The sequence below is a fragment of the Prunus dulcis genome, chromosome 7, assembly GCF_902201215.1.
Source record: "Prunus dulcis chromosome 7, ALMONDv2, whole genome shotgun sequence".
Taxonomy (NCBI): Eukaryota; Viridiplantae; Streptophyta; class Magnoliopsida; order Rosales; family Rosaceae; genus Prunus; species Prunus dulcis.
This window is the reverse complement of record NC_047656.1, coordinates 292,750-305,816: the sequence shown is the minus strand read 5'-3', so window position 1 is coordinate 305,816 and position 13,067 is coordinate 292,750. Positions and strand designations below refer to the sequence as shown.

General features: G+C 36.5%; 1 protein-coding gene and 1 pseudogene across 1 annotated transcript; both read right to left on the bottom strand.

Moving 5' to 3' along the window:
- Positions 1-1,896: 1,896 nt before the first annotated feature.
- On the bottom strand, positions 1,897-5,287 carry LOC117634230 (glucan endo-1,3-beta-glucosidase 8-like). Its single transcript, XM_034368214.1, has 2 exons — positions 4,017-5,287; positions 1,897-3,139 (listed from the first exon to the last, which is right to left on the bottom strand). Exons 1-2 carry the CDS (start codon positions 4,361-4,363, stop codon positions 2,029-2,031), a joined length of 1,458 nt encoding a protein of 485 aa, XP_034224105.1. The 5' UTR covers positions 4,364-5,287; the 3' UTR covers positions 1,897-2,028.
- A 3,603-nt stretch (positions 5,288-8,890) lies between these two features.
- On the bottom strand, positions 8,891-12,199 carry LOC117633952 (annotated as a pseudogene).
- Between the last annotated feature and the right edge of the window lie 868 nt (positions 12,200-13,067).

Below are 13,067 nucleotides of genomic sequence, written 5' to 3'. Positions count from 1 at the left end.
CTCCAGCAACAACTAATGGCGCTCCCCCCACACAAACCATACCCACACTCCCTACGATGGCGAGGATAGGGAGAAGGTTTTTTAGTTTTTATTTTTATTTTTTGGGTGAAAGGAATATTTAGATGGTGGAAATTAAAAATGATACAAAAATACCATTTGTGCCCCTGCATTTAACAGAAAAGAGAAGAAAAAAATTGACAGCAAGACCATTTGTCCTTAAAAAAAGGAAAAATTACTCAAATGGTCCTCAAACTTATACCCGATTTATATTTTGGTCCATCAATTAAATGATTCGTTGACCAATGGAGTGAATAATATAGAGTTCATGGACCATTTGAACGAATAATTTAATTGAGGGACCAAAATATAAATCGGGTATAAGTTTGAGGACCATTTGATTAATTTACCCTAAAAAAAAAGTGAAGTTGAAGGACTACGGAAACGATTTTGGAAATTGAAGGACCAAAATGTGAATCGAGTCAAACTTCAGGGACCATTAGACCTAAAAACTCGCCATACTTTATGGACTTACATGTGAAAACCCAATTGCTAATGCATTTGAGAGTATGATGTAGCACTGTAATGCCAAAGCGCAAATGTTAGTTCACAGCCTAAAGGAGCACAAAGAAGATGATGGTCATTGCAGGAGATGAGCTAAAAAAGATGGGGCTTTCTATTTTAGATCAAATCTCCTCACTTTATTTGCTGATCTAGCAAAACTGCGTGTGTTCAAGTCATTAAATGATGGTGCACATAGGTATGAGTATGTGATGGCATTCCTTAGAGATCATAGAGTTCACGGTTGAGATGTAATTTGAATTATACTTTACTTTGTTATATTTGGAAAGGAATATTTTAACTTTACTTAGGTTGGGGTATTTTTTTGGACTTTGTTTAGGGTACTTTGCTTAGGTTAGGGTTTTTTAGTTTGGACTTTGTTTAGGGTACTTTGCTTAGGTTGAGGCCCTTACTCCACACTTAAACTGGAGTACAATGAAGGCAAAAGAAATAAGAAAGTTTGTTATTTCGGCTTAATAACTTGGTAAAAGCTAAAATTGATAAAAATTTGGTGAAGCCTCTAGTTGCAACTTTTTGTTTTGGTCGGAAGCCCAGAGTTACAACCTAAGAGCATCCACAATGAGAGGGTGTATATGAGAGTGTATGTTAAATATACACCCCCTTATCACCGGAATCGTCTTCAATGGAGAGATGTAAAGGGTTGTAAATATACATCACCACCATGGAGATGTAAAATAAAATGTACATTTACATCTATTGCAGGCGGGACCCACCCGAGAAAAGAGAAGAAAAATGAAAAAAAGTTAGCATAAAAGGCTGGGACCTGCAGCTACAGTAATTGCTAGAAAAAAAAAATCACATGTTGTTTGCTCATTTGTGGTTTTCATGCTCCCCCAAATGTTTTTGGATGAAATCATATCTTCTCCGAATTTAAATATTTTTAGGTCTATTTGTTTGAAAAATTAAAATTAACCTAATACAAAAAATTAATTTTATAAAGTAAACATAAAATACAAATTTAACACAAAAACAAATTAAGACAAACAAAACAATTATACATCTTAGATTTACATATTTTCCCATTGGAGCAAAAAATGTATTTACAACCCCCCGGAGGTGTAAAGAGGATGTAAAAGTGGCTTTACACTCCCGAATTTAAACCCCCCACTGTGGATGCTCTAAGAAATTGCCTTGCTCAGTAACCCGTTTCTGCAAGGGTTTTGCAATGGCCAGGAAAGCATCTACCTGCAATCTCGCGGATCACTAAGTTGAGTTCACAAACAGAGGCCACATATACTTCTTCAAAGGTGTGATTTGATAGCATTCTGATATGAAAATATATAAGGCACGTGCACACAGAAGTTAAAGCTTTTATATGATAATAGAAAATCCTGTGAAATTTTATTAAATTAATCTGTAAAACTAAAATAATCCCAGAAGGCCACAGAATCCATGAAGCAAAAAGAAAAAAATGGATTACAATAGTACATCTGAGCTATCTACAAAAATCTATACCAACATCAAAGCTGACAGTGACATTAGTAGTAAGCCTACCAATGAGGGTCTTAGAGAAAATGTAGATGAAGTTGCAATCTGAATGATGAAATTGCAATTCCCTTGTGAAATGTTCTGTGTTGTCGACGTAGCCAAACCTTCGAAGTTACAGGACAGATCATCCTGGTTCTGAACCTGGTAGTACATATTAAATGCATACGAAGCATTGCCATTGGCGTCCAAATTGTTGCAAGAAGAACCATATTCCAGTGCTGTGCAATCTGCATAGGTGCAAGCATAATTTATATTATCTGCCAGTTTGGTCACATCTTTGGCGTTTGGGTTAAACATACACCACTTTTTAGAAAGATATTGCACATTCTTCGCAGGCACTAGTAACTTGTTTTGACCCTGGCCAGAAAGATCGACAAGGAATTTGGGCTGTCCATCATAACGGAAAATTCCCCAATGACGCTCAAAACTTCCTGGAGCAATGCTCTTCGCATCCTCATCAATCAGTCCAAACAAATAAACTTCAATATATCCAGGTCGCAGTGGGGTGCCTCTGTTGGTTCCAAGTTTTGGTAGAAGCCCATTATAAAATCTGTAAGCATTACCTGCATTGGCATTCTTGTCCCCGTCTGTCGGCCATCCCACCTCTCCTACCACAATGGTCATATCCCCAAATCCCTCTGCTTTCAAGGAGGAGACCAAGGTATCAAAATTAGCATCGAAGACATTGGTGTATTGAATCCCAGTGGTGGCATCAACAATGGGATTGGTATCCCCATCAAAGAAGGCATAGTTAAATGGGAAGTCATCATTGCCATATAGACTCAGGAAAGGGTAGATGTTTATAGTAAAAGGCGCCTTATTTTTGGCCAAGAACTGGACAATAGCGATCATCAGTGGACTGATATCACTCCGGAACCTTCCTGCAGATGGAACAGGGTTGCTCTCTGGTGAGTTATAAACATCTGCATTTAAGGGCACAGTAGCCTTTATCGAATCTCCAACTCCAGCTTCATTAAGGGCATTTTGAATGTTCTGAAGTGCTGGGAACGTGACATTCAGGAATGAACCATTGTAGGATGTGAGGAAAGGCTCATTACCAACTGCTACATACCTATGCAGAAGTAGCAGAAATAGTAAGACAAAAAAGAAATCTTTTGACACATTTGCGAATAGGCAAAGTTCTTGTTCCATTCCAGCAGTTGGTGGAGTCAATACACTCCAAAGATTGTCAGGTTTTGCATTACACAGAAAGAAAAAAAAAAGAGAAAAGGAACCCTTTTTAACTCTAACATAAACTAATTTAGGTTGATGTCATTTCTCTTTCAGCTCTTCTAAGAATACAGAAATATTAAAAATCAAATTGGCGGTCCAGTACTACAAACAGATCTCTTCTTACATAATTAGGCAAATGTGAGGTGTACATTAAAAAAAATGCAACTAATAGTATTTCAAAAAATTTGGATATCTTTATTTTCTCAATTAATTTCTTTTCTTATGATTGGTGTGTGTTGATCTTACTGCTCTGTTTCTCAGCAACTTTATAAAGCAGACAAAGAACTGGACTGAAACAGAGAGATGAATAGAATAAACTGACTACATACCCAATAGGATTTCTAGAGAAAAAAAGAACAGAAGAAGAAAAAAACTTATGAGAAGAAAATTAAAAGACAGAAGATTCAATGCACATAACTCCTCTGTATCAGCAGTTTCAGGAATCAAAATTGAACCAATACGCAATTTCAAAGTAGCTTTAACTGCTTAAACTTACTATGAATTCATTGTCGTGCTGTTATAAAACATCTAGAATAGAAAAGGAAAAATCTGTAGGGCAGTTATACAACGTCATGAATAGGCACTCAAAGAAGTAAGTAAAACAAAAAAAAACAAATAAAATGCTATCAGAAATCATAGCAAAGAGCAGTAACAAGAATCAAAATCATCATGATTTTAAAAAGTTCAAAAATTTGAGAAATGGAAGCTTGACATACTTGATGTTAACTCCTCCATTGAAATTGTAGCGGGTAACATTCCTGCGGACCCATTCTTTGGCCCGTTTATAGGTGGCCATGACAGCAAGCTGGTCATTAGGTATAGCAACCATGACCTCAAGACCACTGCCAGCCAAGGCACTCATAGTAGACTCATCTGCATCGAAAAGCTTCACCTTCTGAATCCCATTGTCCTTCAACATCTGAACCACTGTCTCAGGCGGCAACTTATGGGTTGCCATGGTTCCCCAATTCACACCAAGACTTTCAACAACACAACCAGAGAGACACAAGCAACCCAACACAACCAAAAGCAAGACCCACTTGGGAAACCATACCCCTTCCATGTTTCCACTGCCTGCCTGTCTTTCTTTTCCTAGGAAAATGAATCAAGTTCCCGGGAAAATACTGGGTTTTATATATTTTAAAAAAAAAAAAAACAAAGGAAGGGAGCAAAAGGGTTTACTTACTATGATGTAAATAGAAAGAGAAAGTTTTTATAAAAAAGAAAAGAAAAGAAGGTAGCTTCTTTTCTGGTAACTGAAGAGAAAAAAGAGGGAAAAAGGTTGCAGGTGGGTTGGGAGAATCGGCGAAATTCCAGTTATCTTATTTCCTTTCTTTATCTCCACGACCACGAAAGTGGAGATAGAGAAAGTGAGAGAAAGAGAACCCAAATCCAATCCAATCTAATCCAATTCAATATTTAATATGAAAAATTAAAAATTCCCCTAACAAATGAAAGCTGAAGATAAATGAGATATAAATAACAAATAACTTTTGTGAAGAGTATAAAGCTACTACACGTTTAATCGTGACCGCCAAAGGGCACCCACCACCGAGCCACCGACTCTTACCAGTCGACAACGCTGAGATCGACGTTATATTCCACCAAAACGATTAGCAGCAGCAACAGCAACAGCAGCAATGTGTTGTGCTTTTATTGGAGCACAGAAAAACAGAGCAATATGAAAACCCAGCAGAGTAAAAATGGGAGATTTTGTAAACGATAATGAAAGTTTCGCAAATGGGAACAAAAAATCCAAATGCTTAACGACAAACAAGGACAAAAGTAACCCAAAACCCAATTTGTGGGTGCTGTGCTGTCTGTCTCAGTTCTCAATTCTCCAAAAAAGAGACAGAGAATTTGAGGAGGAGGAGCCGCTGATTTAAGCCTAACGGCTACAATTTGATTTTGACACGCAGTTTGATTTTTGAAAAGAGCTCTCTCTCTCTCTCTCTCTGTATCTACAATAATATCTGGGCACCAAACACAGCTGAATTTCAATTCATTATTATTATTAATTTTTTTAGGATCTTTGCTATTGATAGTGGCAATAGCAATATTAAATTCATACACATTATAAGGATGATAAGACTTGAATTCAAGACTTTGTCTAAAGAAGTAAATATTCTCAATAGGGGCGATAGTGATACTAAACTCACACACTACACATATATTAAAACTCAAATCTAAAATCTTATTTGAGAGAATAAATACTCCAAACCACTCAACTATAAATAAATAAATTTGTTATTTAAGCTTTCAATTCATTATTAAATTTATAATAACAAGGTAAAAAAGCGTGGAATGGAATAATAAATAGTGAGTTGCCAAGTGTCTTTGGGTTGCTTTTTTTCTTTCTGAATTATGATTCTATTGTGATCTGGAAAGTTACCTTTTGAAACACAAGCACCAAACACAGCTGTTTTTTTTTTTTTTTTAAAACTTTAGTTTCTCAATTCGAAATATTTACCGGTTCTGTTGCTGTTTTGATATTTGATTGACACGTAAGTAAAATCAAATAATTATGAAGAAAAAAGAGAGAAAAACAAGCTCACTCAACTCACAGCACAGCTGCACAGGTCGGTAGGTTTCCAAGAACTCTTGAGAAAGAAGAGAAATTATATTAAATTATAAGTCGGTGATGACGTGGGCCACTTCCCTCTGACTCCGCCCGACAACCCACGTTTTATTTCCATTTCCTTTCCCATTACAAATCAAATTACAATGCCCAACCCAAAGGCCAAAAGGGCGATCCCCAACGTTAGCCATCTAGGGTATTGTCGTCATTTCTCCCATGGCCGATCGTGAAGGTGAAGACATAGCCTTTTTCACTTTACATGGTCGGTCACTGCGACAATGCATGAGATGCGATCGAATTTTGAGATTGGGAAACACTGCTTTTTGTTTTTTCCTCAGTTTTGTTTTTAATAATGAAGTTGGAAATGTTTTTTTGTTGGTTTTTTTTTTTTTTTTTTTTAAATGAGAACCAAACGCAGCACTCCTTAATTAATGCATGCTCGGTTTAGAATCTTTTGCTTTCCTTTTTGCCTTTTAGATTTTTAGCTGAGAGAAAGAAAAACATCATTAATATGTTTTGTAAATTCTTTAATTTTATTTTGGTATTGATAATAAAGTGACGACCACGGAAAGTGATTGACACTAAACAAATGTAGATTGGTGTTTTCTCTTTTTGGCATATAAATTTATTTGAGCGAAATGATGCCACAACTTACATATAATAACTAGATAAGGTGCAATTTTAGCATATCTTATCTTCAGTGTCTCACACCAAAGGAAGGCAATTATGTCAATATCATTATGAGGAGAAGATAAAAGGGCTGCCAGTGCTAGCCATGACATGAGCTCCTCCACCCCATCGCTATTCCTTTTTCAAAAATAACTTACTCTTGTTGCACTGTTCCCTTTTTATTTGCATCATAACATCACATGAGTAACAGAGGAGAGAGATGTAGAGAGAAGGCAAGAGATGAGAGGGCATATATATATATCTTACTATACATCTTAAACAATATTTTTTGGTAAACATGAAAAGAGAAACCGTCAAACCAAATACAAGATTCTAGATACTCATGTCCTAAATGAGCGAGACTATTAGTGATTATGTTGGCTTCTCGATAAATATGATGGTCTTTATCACTAGTGGACCTAGGAATTTTTGAATGAATGTGCAATTTTTAAAGGCTAAAAGCTCCACACAAAAAAAAAAAAAAAAAGGATAGACAATTAAATATCCTTATAATTTAAACAATACTAATATTATTCATTATTAATTGAAAAAAATAACATTACAATTAACCTACAATTATTACCGATGAGATTTCATATCATGAAAACATCTTATTATATTTGCATCCCTATTAAAGTCCAATTAAATAAAGAGAACTCTCAATCCCATTTAAATAAGGAATTATGGAGGCCCTATTAAAAGCCCACAAAATGGCAGCAGGTTCCTGTTTATTTTTTTAAGCCTGGTCCAAAACGACGTCTTTTTGGCCAGGTTTTTAAAAATTTAAAAAAAGAAAAAAAGAAAAGAAAAGAAAGAAGCGCACGGCAGCACCCATAAACAAAGCTAAGCAAAGGTGCAATATGCAGCACCTTTCATGGATTTTCAGGCGAGGAGAGGTGCAGCACCTCCTTGCGTCTTAATAGGTCCGCCATTGGTCTTGATTTTAAGAAAGAATGGTCAAGTTGGATAAGTGACAGTGGAATGCTAAAGCAAAACGAACATTCAAACATAAATTTTTTACAAACCACCAACCCAAATGATTGTGAACCTGCACCCAAAAACTCCAAGTAATTTACCAAACAATTGTAAATCCGCACCCAAACACCATTTCCCTTTTGTCATAAAATTCTAAGGAAAAAGGAGGAAGAAGCTAGAGGAAAAAAAAATTATGAGGATGAAGACTGGGAAGCGAGGTGACACAAAAATAAGATATGAAGAGCATGAACTAATCTCAACCTCAAATTTTATAATTAAAATAAAGTAATTTGGTTATAACCAATACTACAATAGAATAGGGAGCTATTACAAACTACAAGCTTGGAAAAGGGTAGGCTGGGTTGTGGCTCTAATTGGATTGTGGCAGTTATGTTTTCTTTTTCTTTAGATCAATTAAAATGAAGTAAAAGCTGTCATTTCAGACCGTATTGAAGATGATCACTTCCTACATAAATTTGCATATGAGAAGATGCGGCTATTTTCATGGGATTCCCTATGCACACCATACATCTTTTCAGAGTTGATAAGAAGAGGAAAAGAAGTGGATAACCATCTGCAGCAGTTCTCTGCATACGTCCATAGTGAGAAATCCTACACTGGCAAACCTTTTCATCAACAGAAACTGGAAGATCGGTAAAGCAATCTCATATAACTTAATTCATGGGGAACATAACTCTTCACTAGCTGAATTGCCACCTCACTAGCTTTAATGAAAGAAATTGGATGTCGTTCATGAAATAGAACAAGCAGAGCAAATCCCCAAAGAAACTGATACTTCGGATTCCAATTCAACCATACTAAGTCCAGACAATAAGCTGTTCCTTGATGTAATTTTAGTAGTGGATTTTGAATATTCATTCTCTCAAGATTTACAAGAAGCAAGTGTAAGAAAATCACAATCACTTGTATCAGTCAACATGATACTGTTTTAATAAGAGGTACCCTGGAAGCTCCGGGTTAGGTGTAGTAGCAACATATAGGCTACCAGAACAGAATGGACAATACGATGCTTTCCCTTCTCAGCTCAAATTAAACGACAGTAAGACCGGAATGGGGGAGGGGTAATGCTTAAGATATCCAACAAAATTTGAAAATGTGTATAGCAACAAGATGTATTTATACAACCTGGTTACTGGAGAAAATTCAAATGCAAAACTAAGCCAATGAATGAAAAACTTAAGCGTTTGCAGTATCAATCCGTACAATAGATATTCTGGCAACAAGTTAATCTTTGAAGTTCTCGATCCATGACTAATGCCTACTGCACATAAAACTTAATCCACTAGCTTCATGCTCAGCACAGAGTCACCTCACATCCCTTCAACTCTTCAAAGGCCTTTCTAAATCTTAGCATCTTCTTGTAAGAGAACTATTTTGCATGTCAATCAACCTTTCAAGGGATACAAGAGACCAGATTTCCTCTATTTGGACATATACCTTTTGATTTAGAGAGTCGACTATTATGCTTACATTACCAAAGCTATATATCTGGTGACCATTATGCATCCGCCCAAGTTTAGGCAGACCATGCTGTTGCGCATAAGCTTCAATAACATCTTTCAAGCTCATCTCATTATCAATCCCATCAATGTGAGCAGTGCCACCCAAGTTTGCTTGTGTTGTTGCTGCTTTCTATTGTGCCTCAAATTGCCTTGCTCAAGCACCCCAAGTTAGCTAATATTCTCTTTTAAACCAGGTTGAACCACCTCCATACCCTCAACAGGCAGATTCATCATGTCAAGACCACAATTAAGCTGATACTGGATAATTTCATTTGTAAGAAGCTCCTCATGAAAGAGTTTTTTCCAACCTTTATACCAATTCAGAACCTCTTCAAAGTTCGAGTTCAAACATAACCAGTAATACAAAACCTGTAACCACTTGCTTAAAAAAAAACTCCTACATCATATCTACCATTAGATGAATTGGAATAGTATAAGCACAACTCGTCACCCAATTAAAGTGATCAAGTCTCTGATCTACAGGGTTCACTTGGAAGTCTTGTAGGACAAGCTGCAACTTGACTTCTATAAATCTATGCATAACCTTTTCCTAACTGGCTGCACCACAAAAAAAATTAGCAATAGTCACCTTTTTTTTTCGTGACTTTTGAAAGCATTGGTCACCTTTATTGGTAACTAAAAGCTTTAGTAACGATGCAACTACAAATTTTGAGTTGGTGAGATTTGTGACCGTTACTATTGGCCTTTGTCACCATTAATAAAGAAAGTGACAAACAAAATGTTGACTTTTCAGTTACCTTTACACTTATATTTTATTATTATTTTCATCTTTAATTAGTTTAATAATTTTATGAATTATATATGTTTTAAATAATTACAATTTCCTTTTGATATACTTTAATGGCATAATAACAGTAATTCCTTCTTTTTTTTTTTTTTTTTGATAAGATAATAATAATAATTCCTTGGTAATGCACTTCATGTGTAAAAGAGGCCTCTAATATTATTATTTAATTAAATATAAATATTCAATTGATACATAATGGTAATTAAGTAGTACAATATTTTCCTAATGAATAAAAAAATTGTACAATCCTATATAAACAATAATACATACACGCCTAAGAAGACCTATAGCTAGTACTTTCTAATCCAAGCACTCCTCCGATCCGACCATACAAACAAATGATGCAACTGAAGTGTCCTCCATTCTTGCAATTGAAGTGTCCACCATCCCTGTAAGTAAATCCAAATGACAAAGAAAGAAAGAAAGAAAAGAGTCCCAAATACTAGAAGTTAGTAGATATCCAAGCTTAAGGAATTACAACCTCACCCTCTTCTTTTATAGTTGGTAGCATCAACCGTTCATTTGTCTATGGTGAAGGGATCTGATCATTGTTTATAGTGAACTAATAGTAGTTCACGTATCATAGTTCAAGAAGAAGTTAGAGGTAGAACACATGCATAGTTCAAATAGGGAAAGAAAGAGAAAAGGGCAGATCAAAATAAAATAAAATCTAAGAAAATAGAAATCTTGTACTCATCTAAATGAATAACCCTAATCCACCAATGTTCAAGGGAAGAGAAACCCAGATAAAACATCTTTACAACTCAGAAATAGAAAAAGGCGAATTACAAAGAGTATATTAATAAAATAGAATAAATTTAAATGGACTTGGGAATAGAGGCGCCTCTAGCAATTCCACCGCCCCTACAGAACTTGATCTTCCTACATCACAGAATATCAAAGAATATATTAATATATAAAAAAGTAGAAAACAAAAAAGCTTATACATAAAACAAAATACAAGGAAAGCCATGACTGAAGCAAGCCCTACTCTAGCTCTCAGATCTGAGATATAACATCTCAGATATGAGATTTAATCTAAAAGGACCGCCCAGAAACGCGCTAGAAAAACTAGGGAGATAACAAACTCTGTCAAAAGCAAGGAGATCACCAAAAAAAATGGAGGGATCGGGGTGAAAACCACCGGATCTAAAAAGAAAAAAAGGGTTGCTGGGTTGTTTTGAGAGAGAAGAGCTTTCAAAAGAAAAGGGGTTGTTGGGTTGTTTTGGGTTGTCAAAAGCAAGCCCTTTAGAAATTCAACCGGATCAAGTAATCTCACACTTTAAAGAAAATGGGTTACTTTAATGGTTAACCATTGTAATATTTAATACTTTTTTTTATACGTATTTCCTTTTTAATGTGTTCTATACATATTTAATTGGATTACTGTTCTCAAGGAAGATTATCCTCAAATATTATATTCAACAAATTATTGTTCATGTGTCACTTGGTTTACATTTATTATATTTAAATCAATAGTCACCAATTTTTTAAAGTGTGAGATAATTAGTCACAAATAATGGTGACCAGTAACCAAAGAAATTGACCACCCATTCAAATGTCACAAAAACTATTTTGTTGCTATAAAAATGTGACTAATGCTTTCTATTTTTTGTAGTGCTGAATCAAACACGTTCTTCCATGGTGAGACTATGGTATAGGCAGAGGCATAACTAGGGTGTCATGCATCGAGAACATTATTGAACTTGAAGCGTATTGTGTGATACAATTCCTCCAACTTGTATCCTAAGAGTGGTAGCCATTGAAGCACCCACACATGGATGGGAACAGTGTCCGGGTGGGGTTCCCATAAGACAACTGCGTCCTTCAATTTGGGAAAGACCAATGTATCCAGTATGGCATGAAGGACAGAAGAGGGTAGCAATTTCTCCCAAGACTCCAAAAAAAGAAGCATGGGTTCGGGGTCCTTGGCCTACTAGGTGTTGACGCCAGCAATCCTTGCTGCGGGTACCACAACCTCGAAAACTAACTGGGTATAAAGCGACAACATCATATTTCCCAAATATCAAGGTATTGTTCTCTTCCCCCCTCTTCATGAAGTAAAGCCTTCCATGAAGATACCACATTCAACCCATGCGAGGGGTTTCTAAGAGAATCCCAACCTTGAAACATCATGAGAAATAGAGGTAGAGCAAAAGAACATGCAATGCAAGAGATATTACATAACTTATAGTCGTCAGCATATCTCTTATGCAGGTCGTCAAATCCCTTTTCTAAGGACTCTAGCATCAATGTTCCCGTGTTATTCTCTTCTCCTAGTCAGTCTAACACACTCATAATATCCTCAAAGTTGGTACTGGAGGACCAGCGCTCAAACAGACCCATAGCCTACTGAAGGTAGGGCACTTATGGGAATCCCTAGGTACTAGTGACCCCAGCTATCAAAGACACCTTCCTCTGATGTAACAATTACCTGCCGAAGGTGATTGCCGAAGCTCTTAGTTACATAACCTAAGCCTTAGACACGTGTCGCCACCATGAGAACTTGCACAAAGTCCCACATCAAAACTTTGTGCAAACTCTCACTTTCACTTCTCCATGAAAAAGGAATAATGCCCAAGTAAAAAAGGGTAATTACTTTTCACCTTTATTGTTACTATGCCAAAATTACCGTAGATCCCATATTTGTTGACTTAAGTATCGGAGAGCCTTCGGCAGGTACCACACCAGTACTCGAAGCTTGACGATCACTTCTTCCCTTTTTCTTCTGTAATATCTCTTTTGTGACTGAATGCCTCTCATTGTTGAAGGTCCATAACCCCTTTGTCTTGTTGCAGACTCCACACTATTTCCATCTAAGTTGACACCCGATTTTGGGCGTTAATAGTTTGATGCCATTTGTGACAAAAGACTCCTGAATCTCATGCATCTACTAATTCTACTAGCTTATTTGCCTATTAGACCTCGTCGCCACTTCCGCCCATCACACTCCGAAATGCCGAGTAATGCTAGCCTTGACACTCAGCGGCACACCCCTCATGTGGAGTCCTCCAGAAGGAAACCTTCGACTGACATGCATCTCCAGGCTGAAGTGGAGCGATTCAGTCTAACGTTGCTAAAATGACGGAGAATTACAACCACCTCTATACAAAAATGTCAAGTTGGAGCATGAGTGCCGAACCTTGAAGTGTAACTAGGAGAATACTCACCACCAACTCCCTTATCATGACATCACCCAGGGTATTAAGCACAA